This window comes from Tympanuchus pallidicinctus, unplaced genomic scaffold (genome assembly GCF_026119805.1).
Source record: "Tympanuchus pallidicinctus isolate F22 unplaced genomic scaffold, pur_lepc_1.0 scaffold2, whole genome shotgun sequence".
Lineage (NCBI taxonomy): Eukaryota > Metazoa > Chordata > Aves > Galliformes > Phasianidae > Tympanuchus > Tympanuchus pallidicinctus.
The window spans coordinates 43338714-43359762 of record NW_026294721.1 but is presented as its reverse complement, the minus strand read 5'-3'; the positions used below and the strand labels follow the sequence as shown (position 1 = coordinate 43359762).

General features: G+C 52.9%; 1 protein-coding gene across 1 annotated transcript; it reads right to left on the bottom strand.

Moving 5' to 3' along the window:
- Positions 1 to 11184: 11184 nt before the first annotated feature.
- Positions 11185 to 12963, bottom strand: NKX6-1 (NK6 homeobox 1). The gene is made up of 3 exons (XM_052682020.1): positions 12429 to 12963; positions 12163 to 12335; positions 11185 to 12089 (listed from the first exon to the last, which is right to left on the bottom strand). The coding sequence occupies exons 1-3, from the start codon at positions 12961 to 12963 to the stop codon at positions 11838 to 11840; spliced, it is 960 nt and encodes a 319-aa protein (XP_052537980.1). The 3' UTR covers positions 11185 to 11837.
- Between the last annotated feature and the right edge of the window lie 8086 nt (positions 12964 to 21049).

Below are 21049 nucleotides of genomic sequence, written 5' to 3'. Positions count from 1 at the left end.
GTTGCTGTTACCTGGGAGAAGAGGCTGACCTCCATCTCACTACAGCCTCCTTTTAGGATGTTGTAGAGCATGTGGGGCTCTCCTCTGTACCATAGATACTCAGTTTTGTATTACAACTATGTGGGCATAAATTCCTTGGTGCTACATATACCATCTATGTGAGTTGATCCTATATTTCAGTGGTACATTCTCTGATTTTTGCTGCTTAATTGATCCTTTACAATCTTCATCCTGGCAGTCGCTGATCACTGAATTTATTGGGTTAGGATAGTTGTGCCATCACTACATGCAGGGTGCACAGAGTTGTTCAGGATGAAACACAGCCTATGCTCTGGCAGAGACCAGGGCTTCCCCCAGCTGGTGGCAGTCTGAGAACTGGTGTCAAATGAAGCTGCTGAGCTGAGCGGTGAGGACTCTGGTGCCTCATTTAATTTCCAGCTGACTTTTGCTTTGCAAGAACACCACCCTGAAAGTCCAGTGTAGTCGTAATGCACCATGGTGATGCTGTTGATGTGGTGCATTTTCCTATTTCATTTTGAAATGGAACTGTGTATGTTTCTTCTTCGAACCTCCCTTTGTAATAGGGCACCGAGTGTTTAAAGTGTAACGTTACTCAGCATGCAGGGCTGAGTGTCAGTTTGTCAGAAACTAAACGTTTTGATTAGATCATCCTCCAATTATTCCAGAGTTTTATTTTGCAGAGAGTTTGGCGGCGCTTCTTCTTACGTGAAGCAAAACCAAGTATTGAAACCTAGAGCCTTTGCGAACCGTCCATCTGTCACCATGCAGCTCCTATAGATGTTCTTTTTCTATTCTCCCCAGATAAAGAGGAATTTTATTTTAAATCTGGGCTTTTAAATGCCTGAGAAAATAGGGCGGTCACAGAGCCATGGCTTTAAACAAACTTTATTTGGGCGCTTGACTGACTGGCAATTGCGGGCAATCATTTTAGCTGTCACAAGGCCCGGAGAAATGTGTGAGAGCTCTTCCATGAAATGTTTATATTTCATAAACAAAATGATGTGCTTAACAGTCAGAGTGATGGGAGGGTTCCGGCTAATGCATTTTCCAATGTGTGAGGCAGATTATTAATGCGCTCCAGTAGCTGTTAATTTCAGTTTGCCGGAATGATTTATGGGGAGGTAAAGGAGAGAGACATAATCTAATTGAGATCAGAATCGCTGTTCTAGGAGAGGAGCACCACCACGGGCCCCAGCCGCGGCAGAATGATTAATAACTAATAAGCAAATAATCCGTTAAATTATTATAAACATTACTTCTGACAACTCTTCTGTTGCTGGCAGGGAGAACAAAGCAAGCAAACAATATTAACAAAACCCCGTGTAAATTTTCTGGGCATTTCCATTCGGTTACGCAGAGATAAACATCGGACAGTGAGGAGGAGAACATCCTGTTAGGGAACGCGTGGGCCCTGATCGATTGGACATACGTGTGGAAACGTGCTGGAATAGGAACAGCCATTGGGAGGGAATCGATCTCGAAAAGGAGGAGAGCATCAGGAAAATGCGTGACATAATGCAACAAAAAGCTTCGGGCAAAACCTTTCTCATTTTCCCTCCTAGCAGGAAGTGTGGGTAAACCGCATACGCTTACACCTTGCCCCGTAGAGTGTTAAAATTACATTTGGGGCTAGGCAGAAACAGCTTTGAAAAGTCAGATACTCAGTTGAGCGCCTTCTGTGGAATCCTTTAAAGTCCTTGTGCAGCTCTGTTGGCTGCATCCAGATGAAATCATGGAGGGCTTTCTGTGAGGGTTGGCAAGCCCAAAATAGAAGCAAGTGCTGCTTGTGCCTAATGCAGTCGGGAAAGCTATTTAAGAACAGTTTGTCTGCTGGAAGTATGATCCTTGCAGAGCTGCCAGGATCAGGGAGTGCTAGGAGGGGATCAAGCGTCTGCCTGAGTGACAGCCACAGAAACTGTGATTCAGTTTCTGTGGGTGCAGTTTATCTGTTGGGAATGAGTAACCTGAGGAGCAGGGTGTATGAGCTCTCCTTGGTACAGGTGAGGGGCGGGGTGGAGCTCTCCTACCTTATACCTTGATGTTGCACACCAGGCAGGTTTCCAGTGGTGAGCACACCATTATTGAAATTGTCATTGCGCCTTCACAAAAAAACGATGTTGAAACCATGGCAGGACATGCCCATTGTGGGCACACGCTTTACCCAAGGGTGAACTCTGAGAGGAAGCAGTCTTAAGTCACATGTTATTTATTTATTTATTTATTTATTTAATCATTCAAAAGCTCCAAAGCCCCTAATTTATGTCTGGAGTACGATCAGTGAAGAACCTAAAACAATCAACAAAAGAGAAAGTAGCGTGATTCCAGCTAAAAAAATGAACAGGCACCTAATCCCCTAATAGAGGATAACAAAGTAAACAGTAAAACTTTGCTTTGAGCACATACTTTTCTAAGCAAAAGTCTGCTGCCCATTAACTGGATGAATACATCCAAAAAACAAGCCACAAGCTGTAACATGAGATCTCATGTTCTGAGTTGATGCTATTAGTCTCAGTAGCAAGGAACTTCATCTGCTTTGATAATCCCCCCATTCTAGTTTTTAATCCTAGAATCATCATTATGATAATAAAACCCATGCTAAAGTGTCTCAGCCCTCTTGGAAAGAGGAAGAATGTGGCATCTCGTTTTCTTGCTCAAATGGATGCTTCCCTTGGGATTGTTTAGTCTGAGAAGAGGAGGCTGGGGGAGGCCTTGTGGCTCTCTATAGAGCCATGCCTGAGAGGAGACTCTGGCATGGTAGGGGTTAGCCTCTTCTCCCACTAACAGTGATATGAGAAGTAATGGCCTTATGTTGTTCTAGTGGAGGTTTAGGTTAGATATTCAGAAGTGTTTCTTCTCAGAAAGAGTGGTGGTGCATTGGCATGGGCTGCCTAGGGAGGTGGTGGAGTCACCATCCCTGGGGATATTCAGGAAGCCTGGAAGATGTGGCACTGAGGGACGTGGTTAGTGGGCATGGTGGGGGTTGGTTGACTTTGAACTGAATGATCTTAGAGGTGTCTTTTCCAGCCTTAATGATTCTAAGTTTCTCTGAGATGAACCTGCAAATAGCTTTTGTATACGCAGTGGGAACATCTCCTGTTGGTGCAGCACCTCTGCTATCTCTTCTCTGTGACCAAGATTAAGCTTCTCTACTCTCAGGGGCACAGAAAGCTTGAAAAGTGTCGTATGCTTGTTCTTCCTTTGCCCAGCTTCCTCTTCTCCAGTCCTTTTTATGAGTTGGCTGTAATGAAATACGATGGAAGCATCTTAACAGAAACCTTTTACAGAGGTGGAATATTAAGTTCTGACACTGTGATGAGCAGAGCCCTTCTTATAGGAAGACCTACCTGCAGCCTCTTTTTGTGACCTTCAGTTCCTCTCCTTGGAAGTACTCACTGAGACTTCATTTCCTTGTCTGCTGAATTCAAATTCCTTGCATCCCCACTGCCCTGAGGAGGGGAGACCGATCTCTTCTTTAAGGTCAATGAGGAAAATAATTGAGGTTTAAGCTCTTTAATGAGCAACACTGTAAAGCATGCAGAAATAACAACGTGTACAGCAAGAACATACGTATGTTCCCCTGGATCGTAGGAGCATTCAGCTGTAGTCAGGCACTGGAAAAGTTATTTAAAATCATACCCCATTCTTTTTGGGTTAATTCAGCCTGTGACCCAGTGTGCTGCTCATCCTAATATTAACTCTGAGAAACTTTTCTTGTAATCGTGTGGAATTTCTGTTTATTATTCTGGCTGTTGTGCTTGGCTCCGTTCCCTGCAGCGCGCCAAGGCGGGATGCTAGCAGTAAGCCATGGAGAGCGCCCACGCAAACACGCAGGCGCCCTCTCCCCAGCTCCTGGCGGGCTTTCCAGGGTTTGTTCTGTTTTAGTCCAAGATGTACTGCAAGCTAATCCTGATGTGCAAACCAGTGGCATTGACGAATGCCCTCATCATGTCGCTGTGGCCTGGCCGGAAACAACTGAACTGCTGGGAAATGCCTTGCTTGGTGAGCCACCAAGTGCAGACGCTCCTTCAGAGCTCCTGCAAGATGTCCCGTGCCTTTGAGTCTACCTCATAAGGCCAGAAATGTTCGGCTCTCAGGTGCTCTGCAATGTTCCCTGGCAGGACTTCATCTTCCTTCCCGTCCACATCCAGAAATAGGCACGCAGCGGCAGAACGTGTTTAAACAACTGACGGCTTTAGAAGGCCCTGCAGCTCAGTCTGGTTAAGGGCATTTTGTCTTCCGCGTTAACAGACCTGGAATGAGGAGCGAGGTAGGCGCAGGCTCATGTTTTGTGGAACTTGATGTTTAGATTTTCTTTGCCACGTTCTTGTAGCCGCCAAAACCATGCCAGGTCTCTTTTCCCAGGTGTGGTTGCCAGAGTGGGGCATTGACCTTCAATCCCATGAAAGGTGCATTCCTCTCTTATCTCCTAAATATTTCCTGCAGCACTGGTGACAGCAGAGCAAAGAATGTGTGAAGTAATGGCCACCTTTAGGTTATCAGACCCTCTTTATTTAAAGCGTGTAGCATTTAACTTCCTAGTCCTGTTTGCAGAAGCTGTGGACAGTGTGTTGAAAACACACAAAGTCCTCATGTGTGAGCCTCCAGTATTAGTTCCCAATAGGGTGACACAGAAAAATCATACCTTAGCTTCAAGGGCATCAACAAATGAAATGCTGTTTAAAATTTGACCTGGTGTATCGAGGAAGGCTCTGTCAATAAATTCATCTGTCAGCTGCAGTGCTAGGCTGTGTTGCAGGGATTTATTTCGTCACATACACACAGACAATATATAACCAGGATCAATACAAAGTATGCATTGTCTTAGTAGTCCAAAAAGGAACAACTCAGCACAGCTTGGTTTAATAACTGGAAAATGAGAGCTTGTTTGCCTTCTGCAGACGGCAGAGGAATACCCAGTGCTTCCAGCAAGGACTCAGAGCTGCCATCTCCTCAAAACCGTACTTGAGGACAGGCTCTGCAGAGCAAACGTTCACATACACACCTCTGAAATGCTGTGTTCCCTCTCCTTTCATCCACAAGTGTCTCTCTAGAGCAAAACATAATGGCCGTATTTCCACTGGCATTTCGGTGTCGTGGTTAACATGTGCAAAGCACCTCAGAGCCTGAGTTGGACCTTGTATTGCCAAAATCAGGCACACAGACCTGGCTTGGGGTCAGCACAGTGCGTTTCTGCCTGGTACTTCTGTTGTTGTTGCTCATCTTCCCCAGGTTTTGCTTGGAGAAACTCCCTGTTTTTATGCAAAGTCCCATGCAAGTTACTCTTGCCATAAAAGGTGACAATCACAGCTGCACATGTCAGGACGCAGCATTGTTTTCAGTCAATAGGAATCTCTACCAACCCTAATGGAAGTTGAGTTTGATCTTTAAAACACAGAAATACAGTTTCTACAAGTATAATTCTTCTTATTCTTTAACTGTTACCATTGTAAATTATGGGGCTAACAGCTGGCTTGCAATGAAGTCAGCTATTAATTGTACGTTCACTACCCTGCCTTGTGTAAATCAATATGAGAAACGAGCAGTCTCCTACTATCCAGCGCAGATACGGATACTCTGCACTGGGAAGTAATTTAAGGGTGGATGTCAGATCACTTGGGAAGTCGTCTTTCCTTTACAGAAAACAGGACAGTGAAAAAAAGCTTCACCCTACAGAAGCCCTCCTTAGTCCCTCTGGGAGTCGGTAAGCAAATCTAACAGCTCCAGCAGCGACGCAAAACTGGTGCAGTTGTTGTTGCACAGGATAAGTTATTTTCCAAATCTGCCACTCTGCTACTGGGTATGACATTAGAGGTGACGTACTATATATCTACAATGTACCCTTGAATCAAGGCTGTGAATTCTGAAGGATTTTCTCTTCTGGATTTTGTTCTTTTGGACTAAGTTTGCTGTGTACATTATGCAAGTGAAGGTGGCTTTCAGTCAGTGTGCCTCAAATTGAGATAAAAACACACTTTGTGTTCAAGTATGTGTTAGGGAACTGAGACTTTGTGTTGGTTGTCTGGTAGGGCTTGTGTGTCCAACTGGTGTTCCCTGATTGTTTCTCACCTGCCTTGAGGGGAAGGAATCAGCAGGTAATTGAATGACAAAACCTATATTCCAGGTTGTTTTGTTTTTGTTTTCCCAGAATGAGCAAAATGCTGATATCCCAATTTGGTGGGAGTTTAGCCTGGAGCGAGGCACTGATCCTGCCTTGCTCTCGGGCACAGCGCTGCCCTGTGCTGCTTTGTCCTGGGGCATCCTCAGGGGTTTTCTGAACCCCGAGGACCCAGACATAACACCTCAGAGCGGTGTCTCAGTTAAAGGAAAAAGAAAATACAAGAAAGCTATCGAGTTTAAAGGAACCGTTGTGAAGTAGTGTAACTGTGCAAGCCTTGTTTTTGAGAGCAGATTGGATTATCTGTATATTGTACCATCAATGGGTTAAGCACACAAGCAGGAGATGCAGGGAGCTTTTTTCTTTTTTTTTCTTTTCTTTTTTCTTTATCTTTCTTTCTCTGCCTTTTTTTTTTTTGTGTTGTGGAATTCATGTGTCAGGTACTCTTTGACAAATATTGTTTCCGTCTTCAAATTGAGCAATGAATTGAAACTGGCAAAGGGAAAGGAGAAGAGAATATATTCTGTGGCTGTGTCTTTTAAATTGCTTTATCTATTGATAGGTTTGTCCCACACTAAACACAATTTCAACAATATAGAAAGCACAGGCTGAAAAACTGAGCTCTAATTAAATCAGTAACGTTTCATTATTTCACGGGAACAATGCAAGTCTAAAGTGATCTTTCTGCAGAAAAATTAAATCAAGCTCCACATGAAAGCTTGCCGTGCAGGATGTGCTTCACATCCAGCCTTCAGAATGGGTCTGCAGCCCCGATCCCTGCTCCTCTGTTAAGCAGTGCCGGCCGAGGGGAGAAAACAGGGTGGAAGGCAGAGAGGTACACGAACAAACTTCAGCTGTCGGGTCCCAAAGTCACCCACCCGCGCTCGCCTCGCTAATCCTCAATTTGCCATTCTGAAGAAAAAGGCGGTGAGGAAGAAGGGGGAGTTCACAATTCACAAACCAATTTGTGTTGTTTCTGCAACACTGCAAAAGTGCGACTCATGAATATGCTGATGAAATTGCAGTGCGAGTTTTGGCACCATTTCATCCCCTCGGCTAGATTAGGGAGCAATAACACTATAGGTTTACATGTCTTCGGGAACTGCTGCGGCGGGGAGAGTTGGGGGAGAGGGGGAAGGAGTAGGGCTGCAATATTTATAATTCGACAAAAATTGCATTGCTTCTCCCATAAAATAGCAGTATCACCCACTCTGCTCAGGAGAGGTTGGTGAATCAGGCAGAGGGCTCATCCCTCAGGCTGAGAGGGAAGCAGCAGCAGGGCAGTGTGAGTCTCAGGAAGATAACCATCCCTGTTAGCATCTGTGTGGAAGAAAAACAACCGTGTGATGCGTTCATACAAAAACCTTGGGCAAAGGGAGCTCCAGCACTTGGGTATTTTGTGCTGGAGAAGGAAGACCTGGAATTTGGACTGTGATTTGAGATCCTCATTCATCTGTCGTTGTGATATGAACATGTGCATATACTTACTCCAAATGAGGAGTTTGTCCTCAAAACCTCTGCAGTGACATGTTCAGAAGTGAGCACAGATTTAAAAGAAGCTTCAGAGCAGTACATTTAGTGCTGGCAGTTACCTACGTAGCCTACAGCACCGTAAGAACAAATGCTGCTGCGCTGAGTGCACAGATGTCATGTGGGAAGGAAGAAGTGCCCAGCACTGGGATAGGGGAGAATGCAGAAGGGTGCAAAGGAGCGGAGTTTACTCTGAGAGTTATTTACCAGTGTGGCACCCTGTGGGTATCTGGGACATCGAACAGCATCCCCCTTGCTGGTTTATTTACTAACCGTCATAGTTATTCTTTTCATTACCTCCAACGGCATAATGGTTATTTTATGAAGGCTCATTAAATTTAATGAGACACCACCAGATTTTATTGCCTTCTAATAAAATGGGTAGGGGGAGCTGTTTTCCTTCTGATTCACACAGCTCCAGAGCACCTTAGCCAGCCCAGGTATTCTGTTGGGTCTCAGCAGGGCCCCAGCAGTCTTTCTGGTGGCCTCCTCGGGGACCTCAGGCAGTTAACAGCTATTCTAATAAAATGTGTGCAAGGATGTGCTCAGATGTGTAAAGGTTGGTTTTAGATATGTGTTAGGTGTACGTTTATCCTATCTACGTGTGTCTTAGACTGGAGGATTTTTCTTCCCTGCCAGAACTCTGCCAGAACGTGGAAGATGTTGTCATGGAAAGGAATCGCTGCTCGGATGCTCCGGTGGCACCGTGGGGCGAGGGCGGTTCTGCTAACAGGGCTTTGTGTTGCTCAGTCAGTTCTTGGCTGTTGCACCCAGACTGTCCCATGTTTCAGACATGCGGGATTCAGTGAGATTTTGGGAAATGCGTTCCAGAAGTACTTCTGTGGGGCCTGGACGGGAAGAGTGTCCGGCGAGTTCTTCTTCCCCGTTGCCCATAAACTGCATTCTGCTAAAGATGGGGGCGAGGCAGCCTCCCTGGCTCCCTAATGAATGAAACCCTCCTCACAAAGCTGGTGGAACTATTAGAAGTAATAATTCCATACAGCCTTTTCCCAGTTGTAAATAGCTAATCCTGCTTTCATAGACGTAGAGAACAGCCCGAGTTGGAAGGGACTCGTGGGGATCACCGAGTCCAGCTCGCAGCAGCAGTGCTGGGTATCGGGACAGACCTAAAGAAGCGGCTACTCTCAGGGAGTTCCTGCTGTCGTTCTCTCACTGTGTGCCACGGTGCTGTTGTTGCTTCCTGCTGTTATTACAGAAATCTCGTTAGTGACCGGGGTGGTTTCTGCAGTTCTGCCCAGCACGTGGGCTCCAGAGCTCTTGTTCCATACTTTTCTGCCCTCCGATCCCCGGCTGTGCCGGTGCATCGCCCTGCTTCCTAAGAGATCCAGCCCCGCTCCTGTGGAAAAGCGAAAGAGGGGAACAGATAGATTTAAAACTCTTTGGCAATCGTTGTGAGGGGCTGGCGTTGTTGGAAATGTAACACAGAGCGTTATTCCAGCGTGTGGGTGACACATCCCGTGCCCCCAGTGTGACAATCGATACGAGCCCTGATTCCCAGCCCGGCGGTACAGCGCGCCGTGAACTGCAGATGTGAAACCGATTAGGAATTTGCCTTTGCAAAGAAACGTTTGCCGGGAATGCGTCTCTCTGTCAGAGCGAAGCTTTGCCCCGTAGGCAAAGCGGCTGAAGGTCTCGCCTAGGGAAGTTGCTCGGGAGGGATCACCCAGGCGGTGCGGGCTGAGAGGCTGCGGCCGGGTTCGGGTTTCCTGGAGCTGAAGGCACCGAGGCTGCCGCCTCCCCGACGCGCAGCGGAACAGCTCCATCCAGAGAAAAGTCGGCCCCAGAGCAGGGGAAGGCGGCTCCGGGCTTCGGCGCTCCGAGCCGGCGATTCTGCTCCGCTTTCCTCTCCCCTCGTTTTCCTCACTAAAGCTGCCTCTCTGCGAGCAGAGCTCGGTGATATTTACCGGCCCGGGAGCATCTTTTCCGGACGGGATAATTTGGGATTGCGGGCTCCGAGGGCTCGCACCCGTTGAACCGTGGAACTCCGCGCCCGTGGGGGACGCGGTGGCCGCCGCTCCCCAGCCTGGGAAACGGCGGCCGTGTGCGTGGGGCGGGGATGGAGCGGGGGAACGCGGGGTGCGGGGCCCCGAAAGTGGCGGAGGAGGGACACGGCCCGAAGGCCGCGTTGGGCCGGAGCCGCGCTCTGTCGTGATTTGAGAAACTGACGGCAGGATTTCGTTGCTGATACTCATCCTGTATCCTACTCATAAGGGGAGCGACGAGGAGGTATATCTATATACGTATATAAAAAAAAAAAAAACCTGCCTGCGGTCGTTAGGGGATAGTTGGGGATAGTCTATTTCTGCTTTAATGCAGTGATCTAATTAACCCCCGGGCGGAATTCAAACGACCCTAGATTGGCCCTGTGACCCTGCCACGTACCGCCGTTAACTTTACGCGAGCATTTCGGCAGCCGCACCTCGGCACACCCGTCCCGTTCCCAGCTCCCTTCCGCTCCCTTCCCCGCAGCCGCGGAGCTCCGCTCGGTACCGCCGCCCCGTCCCGCTCCGGTGCCAATCCGAGCGTCGGTTTCTGTTTACGGCGTGATGCATTTGAGCCCGAACGCATTAGGTGCATTATTCATTGGGTACATTTGTCAGAACATGCGTGTGTATAAAGAACTAATGATCCATATTAAATTAATGACGCTATAAAAAAGAAAAATACCCCGTCCGTGCGGCTTATGACGGCGGCTCCGGACTTTGACAAACCGTAGAGAAGAGCGAATCGGGGGAAGCGCCTCCGAAATGGCATTTCTCGAAACGCGCCCGTACACAATGTTGGTTTTATTAAAACAAATTAATTCAGTCATTAAGGAATCATACGGCGAGTGTCTCATAAGTCAGGACCTCCAGTGGAACAAATTGATTAAATGACTGTGTAATAGTCTCTTTAAACAAATCTAGTGTAACAAGTTAATAGATCTGCTCAATTACCGGGCGGCGGCGGCGGAGGGGGGGTGGGGGGGTGTTGGGATGGCCCTCATTACGTGCTGGATTTGGGGTGTGGGGTGCGGGATGGGCGATGCGTGCCCATTTGGCCGAGCGTTTGCTCCCCGCCGTGACCCCGCCGCTTTCTCCGTAGGTTTTTATTCGGTGAGAGCGCGGCGCCCGTACGTTACTCTAACAGTCGCTATAATTTTTGAACAACGGGGCTCGTATTTTACCGCGGCGAATTAAAAAGAATGCACTTTCATAATGATTAAAAAAAAAGAAAAAAAAAAAAAAATCTCCGAGCAATACCCAAATGGCACGGCACGGGCATGGACTACAGCCCGACGCGATGGGCCGGCAGGACTCTGCCCCGGGGCCGTGGCCGCGCTCCATCCCGTGCTGCTCCCGGGGCGGCGGGCACAGCGCCGGCTGCGCTGCGTTTCCTCTCCCGCCGTTCTCCGTGCTCGGCCGCGCATTTGTGCTTTTGTGCTCCCCTTTGCCCCCCTCCCCCCCGCACTCTTCCTTTGGCTCCGTACCCCCGATGAAGGCAGCAGACGGCGGGAGAAGGGTTTAATTGGTTTTATCGTTGTTTTGTTTGCGAACAGAAAGTGCATTACATCGAACGGGGCTTGCAAAGGGCTTTTCCTTCTCTTTACAAACCGAATTGGTTTTAATATAAATTAATAAAGGTTAAGACGCTATGTCACGATAGATCATCGTTATTAGCTTAAAAAAAAAAAAAAAAGAAGAAAACAATTTACATTCTATAGTATTCTGTATGATACAAAAGGAAAACACACCTTAAATTCAATGACAGCAACTAAATGGATTTTTATATTCCGCCTCAAAGCGGCTGCGCCAATTCCCACCAGCACCAGTTCCGCTCAGTTGGGGTTTCTTTCTCTCGCCTCCTTTACGGCACGGCCTCGGGCTCCGCACCCCGGCGCCATGCGGGCAGTCCCCCCCAGTCCGCGGGGCCCGGCGGCCGTACAAAAAACAAAACGAAGGTATCGTACACGGGCGCTATTCACAGCCGGGACCGCGGGCTATTTACAAAGAGCCTTCAACAGGTGGCCCCGCCGCCGGCGACCCTACCATAACAACGCCGCGGTCCGGCCCGGCTAAGCCGCATCCGGCGACCGTACGAGAACGCGAGCCCGCAGTCCGGCTCCGGCCGCTCGGGGCGTAGAAAAATACATCTGTACATGTGCGCGGGACTACGCGGAGGCCTCGCCCTCGGCGGGGTGCGGCAGCAGCCCCCCGGCGCCCGGTTTGTGTTTCTTGAGCAACTGCGCGATCTTCTCGTCGTCCGAGTTGGGGTCGAGGGGTTTGTTGTAGTCGTCGTCGTCGTCCTCGTTGTCCGAGGCGCCCTTCAGCCGCTCCGTCTCCGAGTCCTGCTTCTTCTTGGCCGTCGCCATCTCGGCCGCGTGTTTCTTCCGCCACTTGGTTCGCCGGTTCTGGAACCACACCTGCGGCCCCGCGCCGTCACCGCGCGGCCCCGCCGCCGACCCCGGGCCGCCCCCCCCGGGCCACCCAGCTCACCTTCACCTGGCTCTCGGTCATGCCCAGCGAGTAGGCGAGCCGCGCCCGCTCGGGGCCCGCCAGGTACTTGGTCTGCTCGAAAGTCTTCTCCAGAGCGAAAATCTGCTGCCCGGAGAAGGTGGGCCGCGTGTGCTTCCTCTTGCCGTCCTTGTCCAGCAGGATCGAGCCTTGATCTGCCGGAGGGGGAAACACACGCGCGCGTTACGCTCTGCGCCGCTCCGCTCCGCTCGGGACGCGCGTCCCCGGGTCGGCCCCGCGGTACTCACGCGGCGCGCAGCCGATGCGGGCGTCCCTCCAGGGCGGGCCCTGCACCACGCCTGGCCAGAAGATGGGCGCTCGCCCGGGCAGCTCTGCCAGCGGCTTCGCGTAGCGCCCGGCGGCGGCCACGGCAGCGGCGGCGCCGAAGTAGAGCGCGGGCGGCGGCGGCGGCGGCGGCGGCGGGCTGAGGCTGCCGAAGCGCGGCAGCGCGGCCAGCAGCGCGGCGGGGCCGGCGGGCGGCGGCGGGGCGGCGGTGGGCGGCGGAGCGGAGGGCCGCCCCAGGATGTCGTTGATGCCGTGCGGGGTGGCGGCCGAGAGCGGCGCCGAGAGCCCGGCGGCCTTGGGGCCGGGGGAGCCGAGCGGCGGCGAGGGCGAGGCGGAGGCGGAGGCGGGCGAAGAGGAGGCGGAGGAGGGCCCGGCGGGGTACGCGGGGTACGGCGGCGCCTTCATCTCGGCCATGCTGTGCAGGGCGGCCAGCGGCGGGCTGCCCAGCAGGAAGGCGCCCTGCCGGGGCGCGCCGTCCGTCTGCCCCAGCGCCAGCATCGCCCCGCCGCCCGCCGGCCGACGCCGCCGCCGAGCCGCCCCGGGCGGGCCCTAGCGCCGCGGGGCCCCGCCGCCCGTCCCCCGCATCCAGCGCGGCTCTCAGCGGGGAGCGGCTGCGCGCCCGAGCGGCGGCCCCGCCGCCCCGCCGGGCATCGGGGCTGCGCCGCGGCGGCCGCCCCGCGAGCGCTGTGCGCGGCCGGAGGGAGCGCTGCGACGCGCGGACGGCCCCGCGGGAGGGAGGGACGCTCGGGCCGGCCGCGGGCTCAAAGCGGTGCGGGGGCCCCGCGAGCCGCCCCTTCGTCCTCCTCGGGGCCCCGCATCCCGGCCGCGACCCGCCGCCTCCGCCTCCCGCTCCGCCTCCCGCCGCCGGCTGCGGGCTCGGGGCGCAGCTCGGGGCGCAGCTCCGGGCGCACTGCCGCGCCGCCCCGCTCCTGCCTCCTTTAGCGGGGCTCGGCCGGCAGCGGGCGCGGCGGCGGCGGCGGCGGGCGGGGGCGGAGCGGCGGGCGGGGCTGAGCGCACGGGCCGGGCCGGGCCGAGCTGAGCGGGTCGGGGGGGCTGCGCTCCGCCCCGGCGGCCAACTTCTGTCTTCGGCCCGCCGCCGCTGGCTTTTTCTCTTTTCTTTTCTTTTCTTTTCTTTTCTTTTCTTTTCTTTTCTTTTCTTTTCTTTTCTTTTCTTTTCTTTTCTTTTCTTTTCTTTTCTTTTCTTTTCTTTTCTTTTCTTTTCTTTCCTTTCCTTTCCTTTCCTTTCCTTTCCTTTCCTTTCCTTTCCTTTCCTTTCCTTTCCTTTTCCTTTTCCTTTTCCTTTTCCTTTTCCTTTTCCTTTTCCTTTTCCTTTTCCTTTTCCTTTTCCTTTTCCTTTTCCTTTTCCTTTTCCTTCCCCCTTCCCCCTTCCCCCTTCCCCCTTCCCCTCCCGTTCCCCTTCTCCTCTCCTCTCCTCTCCTCTCCTCTCCTCTCCTCTCCTCTCCTCTCCTCTCCTCTCCTCTCCTCTCCTCTCCTCTCCTCTCCTCTCCTCTCCTCTCCTCTCCTCTCCTCTCCTCTCCTCTCCTCTCCTCTCCTCTCCTCTCCTCTCCTCTCCTCTCCTCTCCTCTCCTCTCCTCTCCTCTCCTCTCCTCTCCTCTCCTCTCCTCTCCTCTCCTCTCCTCTCCTCTCCTCTCCTCTCCTCCTCTTTGTCATGTTCTTCTCTTATTTTCTTTCTGTTCTCTCCCTTTCTCTCAGGCTTCCTCTGTCTTTTTTTTTTTTCTCTTTCTCCTTTATTTCCTTCCCTTCCCCTCCCCGCCCCCCCCCCCCCCCCATTTCCTTCGTTCTTTACGTTCTTTTTCTCTTTTTCTTTCCCTTTTTCCTTCTGCTCCTCTTCTCCTTTTTGCTTTATCTTTCCATTTCTCGATTTCTCTTTTTTTTTACCCTCCTTTTTTTTTTCTATTTTCTTTTGCCTTTTTTCTTTTCCTTCTTTTTCTCTTTTCCTTTTTTTTTCTCTTTTTTTTTCTTTCTTTTTTTTTGTTTTTCATTTTCCTATTTTTTTCTTTTTCAGATTTTTTTTTTCTTTTTCCGTCTTTGTTTGTTTGTTTGTTTGTTGTTTCCTTTTCTCTCTCTCTCTCTCTCTTTTCTGCCTTCTACTTTCCGCGTTCCCCGTTCATCCCCGTTCTCGTTTCTCCTCCTCCCGTCCCAACCTCTCCCCGCTCCGACCTTCAGATCGAAGCCGCGGCGCTGCCCCGGGTCCGGCCCTTCCCACCGCCGCCGTCCCCGGGCAGCCCCAGCCAGGAGGGAACAGCCTCGGCCCGGCCCGACCCGTTCGGGTCTGCGGGGCCGGGAGGCGAAGGGAGAGGCGGGCGGGAGCGGCGCGGCCGGGAGCGACCCGCGGGGCTTTGCTGCCGCGTTTGGCACTTAGCACAGGGACGCGGGAAGAAAAGGAACAGAGCGGCACCTCCGTGCCACGGCCCGTTAGAACGGGGTCCCCGGGTGCCGCCCGCTGTTCTCTTCGTTTTGCGGTCTGTTTATGGGCGCACGACGAGCGCGGCTCTTCGGGAACCGCCGCGGCTGCCTGGAGCGGAGAGCTCGGGGCCCGGGGGAACCTCAGAGGAGCGGCCGCTTTGTTCGGCGCACGCAGCGCTCCGCCGTCACCGCCTGCTCTTCTCCAGCGGCCTCCTGAGAGTGCCGGGCGGCATTCGGGCACTGTGCGGGCACCGGGTGGTTCGTGGTCCTCCTCGTGCCGGGGAAAGGACCGAGCTGGGATCTGCCAGTGCTTTGCCGTGTGCTAATTCCAACAAGTCTTCAAGGTCTGATTACCGAAACTGAGCACAGAACGTACAAACGCCGTCGAGATTTTAATTTTTTGAATTTTTACTCTCGCCCGTAATTCACGTTGCAAATATGCCCTTTATGACAAAATGGTGATGATGCCGCAGGGCTGCCTGCAGCGGGACCAACGCTGAGGGATTGTGCGTGGCCTCTCCTGCGCCTTCTGCTTCCTCCCAAATGCGGAGCGGCCGAGAAGCAGAGCGAGCTCATTAAAAATAGTTAATAGGTTAATAGGCACCCGGGCTTATATTTCTCTAATGCAGAACGCCGCTGCTTCAGTGATGTGGCTGTGAGGCGTTACAGGGAGCCAAGAGAATGAATCAGACGTTTAATGGAGATGTGGAAGCGGAAATCTCTGCTAGGGCTACAAAAATGAGAGCCAACAATACACTAAAATATAATAAAATTAGAATTAAAATTCCGCACACGAAGTGCCAACGTGTCTCCACTCTCGCTAGGCACAAACTGAAGCAAAGCCCCAACGAATGGCCGGAGCCGGGACTTCGGCTGCGGTCCCCCTGCTCCATGTCCCCATCCCCGGGCTCCGGGGGGCTCAGTCGGGACAGTGCCCTACGCGGGGCTTTGGGGAGCCCCTTCCTTAGCGACTCTCCCCCCCCCCCCCCCCCCTCCCCCCCCCCCCCGGCCCGGACGGCGCTCGGGAGCTGCAGCAGAAATCCTTTTTCCTTCTGTTGGTCCGGACTGACCCCTACTGGGGGAGAGCCGGTGAGCAGAGCGGGAAGGCCCCACACTGCGAGGGGAGCAAAGACTTTCTATAGCTTTTGTACGTTTACTGTGAGAAACTGTTACGGACTAACAAAAAAAAATGAAAAAGTCGGAAACAAACAAACAGACGAACCAGCGTGGCTCCACTTTGGTTTCACGCGGACAGCAAAAATGTGTGGAAATGTGACTGGCCGTGCTGTTGCGCTTCTGTAGTCTCTTTGGCTCGATGGGAAAAACGTACGCACGGCGAGGGCACCTCGGGGCATCGGGCCCCATGGAAATGGGACCGCAGAGCTTTGCTCAGAAGCTGCTGGCACACGGTGCTCCCGGGGCGTCGGGGAACCGGAGATCGTTATATCGATGGTCCAAATGGGGACGGGAGGGAGGAAGTGGCGGCAGCTCTCGTTATGTGCATGTTTTTATGGCTTTTAGAAAACCACATTGCAGCATTTTTCGTCGCGTCCGAGGCTGACAGGGCTGCATTGATTAAAACATCCGATTCAGGTCATAAAGAAAATTCGCTCGCAGCAGCACAGTCCGTAACGCCACGCTTTCTTAAGACGTCTCGCTCCCGTCGCTGCGGCGCGGAACGCAACACGGAGCCCTCCGCTCCCTGTGCGTCCCCGACGCCGAGCGCGCCCGGTGCCGCCAGGGGCTGCTGTGCTGCCGGGAAGGGCGCAGCGCTCCGCGGGTACCGATCGCTCCTCGGGTACCGATCTCTCCGCGGGTGCCGATCCCGCCGCGGCTCTGGGAGGCGGTCACGGCCCTCGGCCGCGCACCAGAGGCACCGTTCGGCCCCCCGAGCGCAGGGCTTCACGGGGTGGCCATCCGCAGCGTGGCTGTAGCTTTTGCCTTCCGTGCTTGCTGCCGGCTGCCCGCCGCTTACAGTGCGTACCCCTGGTGAGGCTCTGTCTGTCCCGTGAGATGAGACTGCTGGATGGCAGAAGTCAGTTATATTCCAGAAACGGCCAAAAATCAGGCTGCACATAGCCTGGGTGGAAAGGCATAGCCTGTCACTCAGTGTTCCACGCAGATGTTTGCGGTAAAACACCGGCTCTGCGTGGTTATACAGCCTGCAGTGCATGGGAATGTATGTGGGAAGGATGTGTTGCAAATGCATGGCGTGTTCAGGCAGCTGCAACAAGTTCCAGAGTGAATTTTGGAGGAAAACAGCAGTGGTTTGCCAAGCAGCCATCATGTCTGAAACATCTTTTGGGAAAAAGAAATGACATCCTGGGAATTGTGGCATGGAAGGAAGATCTGTGTGCTGCTCCACACCTGGACCTGTGCAGGTGGGACACAGCTTCCTGCAGCCACGTCTTCCTGGCGATTACCTGCTGAAGGTCCTCACTCTTCTGTGCTTTGTTTGGAGGCATCACAGCCACTTTGCTTCCCTGGATTTTTGATTGTTAGTTTGGGGTTTTTTTGTGTGTGTGATTTGGCATACAGCTGTCCCTACTTCATAAAGTTTGAGTGTGCAAGCTCCAAGCACGTAATTCTCAGGCACAAATACTACACAGACTGTGACGTTTCACTGCCAGACTAGCGAATGCAAACAGCTTACTTGGCGTGTTAGCTCAACACAGAACAATTCAGCGCTGTCAGTGGACTTAAATTAGTAAAATATGGATGCTTATATTCCATTCAGGATGCCTTGGCAAATCACTGCTGTCTGTCAGCACATGTTAACACCAACAAGACAAGAGTTAGAGTTCATATTGTATCCATTTAGAGGGAGAATAGAGACTCCATGCTGTTTTGCTTTGTGCTGTTTGAGAGGAGGACTCACCTGGGAGCACTCAGGTTGTGCGACACCGAGCTCCAGGCCTGGAATCCAGCTGTGTTCACTCCCCAGGCAGCACCAAGCGCAGGCGCTGCACTTCCCCATGCAGTCCCAGTGCTGCTCGGTGCAGTCCCTGTGGTGCGGGAGCACCTGTGCTATGGGCTCGCCATGCTCTATGCAGTTCAAACTCTGGGGGTGTTGTGTGACTGCTCTGTTTTCCTCTCTATATTTCTCTATAAGGAAAAGATTGCAAATTGATTACATGCAACATCTTACAGTGCTGTTTATAATTGCTACAACCTGTGGGACACAGTGCTGTTGCTGACGTCGTGTGACATTGCCGTTGATGCTGAGCAGTGGGTACTGACATTTTCCACGTCTCCACTGTTCTGTGTATAAGTAGGAATCAATTTCAACAAGACAAAAGCTGTGAATAATTTCTGATTCCAAGAGTTCCAGCAGTTGGGCTCCCCTGTGTGAAGGAGGTGTAAATCTCAAAGCAACATTCCAGGCCTGGTCGGTTCTGTTCCTCAGCCTCACAGCTGCCAGGGGCCGGTTCCTTCAGGCTGCTCTTGCTGTGAAAGGAAGGGGGCTGATCTGCTCCGCTGCCCTCTGCAGAAGGGGCTCGGTGGTAGTCAGCAGAGGCTGCAGCAGCCCCTCGCAGACTGCCTTCCCAGCAGGGCTCTGCATGCAGCTCATGCACGCGTTTTCACACAGGGATTATGTAACTCTGGCAGTGTAGGGACTTCATTGTGTGTCTGCCTGCAGAGCGCTCCCCCTTCTGTACGCAGAGCATAGAGACAGCGCGGAGCCGCTTGCTGCTCGGCGCAGCGTGGCTGTGGTGCGCTCTGCACCTTATCCGATACACGGGCTGAGCATGGGGACACGCCGGGTGCCTCTGTTGTGGAAAGCACTGGGCCCAAGCACCCGGCTTTGGTTTGTTCGCCAGCAGCTTTTGGTCACTGAATGGATGTGAGAGGCAAAGGCCCGGCAGCAGGAACTTCTGAGGACTCTAGTTGAGAATTCTTCATTGATACTTCACTTGTACATGAGATCCACAATAATATTGGTATATCAGAAGGGCTGTTGGCAGGCATGCCGATGTCTCTTTGTGTGAAGAATGTGGCAGTTCCTACCACACATTGTGAAAACACAAAAACACTCCAGAGAAGTAATGTTACATTCCAGGCAAAGCGGCTCATTGCCCCACAGGATCCTGAGCAGCAGAGAGGAGGATTCCTACCCGACCAGTCCAACCAGCTGAGACTCAGGGTACTGCAAGCTGAGGGTGTGTACTGGGCTTCCAGGAGCAGCCAGACTATTCTGCTGCCAGCCCCGACCATTCAGCTGCCAGTCCCACTGCTCTGCCTGCAGCCCTGGCCCTCGCTCATCTTGTGTCATCTCTGTGCCTTGCTGTCACAGCTCAGAGACAAGAAAAAAGGAAGACTGGGCTCATGTGCCCATCTAATCCTTCTGGCACCTGGTTCTTGTTTTTAATTCTCTCTCTTCATGGCCCTGCCCATCGGATTGTTCACGCTGTCACCCCACTGTCACCAGTTGCTCAGGTGCTCCCTCTCTTCCTTATCCCCAAATGCAGTGACTCATGCTCTTGCACTCATCTGCTCTCCATTCATTAATAACTTTGGCTTTCTGTCTCTGCTGGTTAGCTTTTGCTGTTATCATTGCATTAGTCCATTTGCTAAAGAAATATTTTCTCCTCTGAGTTTTTCTAGGTGAATCTTTTCCCTTTCACAGTTTAGGAGGTGGCTGCTCATCCTGAATGGGATGTAAGCATTTGCTTTATGGGTCTGGTCTTGTTCAACATTTTCATCAATGACCTGGATGAAGGGATAGAGTGCACCCTCAGCAAGTTTGCTGATGATACAAAGCTGGAAGGAGTGGTTAACACATCAGAAGGCTGTGCTGCCATTCAGAGAGACCTGGACAGGCTGAGAGTTGAGCAGAGAGGAACACGATGAGGTTCAGCAGGGGCATGTCCTGCACCTGGGGAGGAATACCTGCACACATCGGTGCCAACAGATGGGGGGCTGACCTGCTAGAGAGGAGCTCTGTGGATAAGGACCTGGGTGTCCTGGTGGATAGCAGGTTGGCCATGAGCCAGCAGTGTGCCCTTGTGGCCAAGAAGGGCAGTGGGATCCTGGGGTGCGTTGCAAAGAATGCGGCCAGCAGGGTGAGGGAGGTGATCCTCCTCCTCTGCTCTTCCACGATGAGGCCACATCTGGAGCACTGTGCCCAGTTCTGGGCTCCCCAGCTCAAGAAGGACGGGGAACTTCTGGACAGAGTCCAGCGGAGGGCAACAAAGATAATCGGGGCCTGGAAAACCTCTTGCATGGGGAAAGGCTGAGGGAGCTGGGGCTGTACAGCCTGCAGGAGGGAGGCTGAGAGCAGATCGGATCAGTGCTTATCAATATCTAACGGGTGGGAATCATGCGGGTGGGGCCAGGCTCTGTTCTGTGCTGTGCAGCAACAGGACAAGGGCAGCGGGCACAGATTGGAACGCAGGAATTCCATACAAACATGAGGAAGAAGTTTCCTGCGAGGGTGACAGAGCACTGAACAGCTGCCCAGTGCAGTCATGGAGTCTGCTTCTCTGGAGATACTCAGAACACCTGGAGGCTTTCCTGTGTGACCTGCTGCAGGGATCTGCTCCAGCAGGGGGGGATTGGGCTGGGGATCTCTGGAGGTCCCTTCCAACTCCTGTGATTCTGTGATTTTGTGCAGGAAGCAAAGCATCACTTGTGTCTGCCGAACGTGGGAAGATCTTTTCTGTGGCTTTACTGCTAGGCCAGCTTTGCCGGGAGGTGTGCAGCAAGGCTGTGCCGGCAGGGCCACGGGGAGCAGGCGAGCTGCTCAGTGCTTCCGTGTGCGCCTCGAGACAGCAAGTTCCAGCACAGGGAGCAGCGGGGTCCTCACGCTGGAGATGTGGAGCACCGATGGAGAAACACATTTACAGCCGTGTTTATGAGGCGTCGGCAACCAGGCAACCTTTGTCCGAGGGCGGGAACCACACCTCAGCGCGCTGCCCGCCCTGTGCTCGGGACCGGCCTCCCGCAGGAGCGGCCCTTCTCTGAGGCAACAGAGCCATTACCGAAAGACGCCCTCGCGTCAGCCCGACCCGCAGGCCGGGAGTGCGGCTCCACGGGCAGCGCAGGTGCCTTGGGGGCGGGCGGCGCCGGCCCCGCTCCGCCCAGCGACAGAGAGGAGGGCCGGCCCGGCGGCGGGCGCACCTGGACACCGCGGCGGCGGGGACGCGGCCGGCTCCGC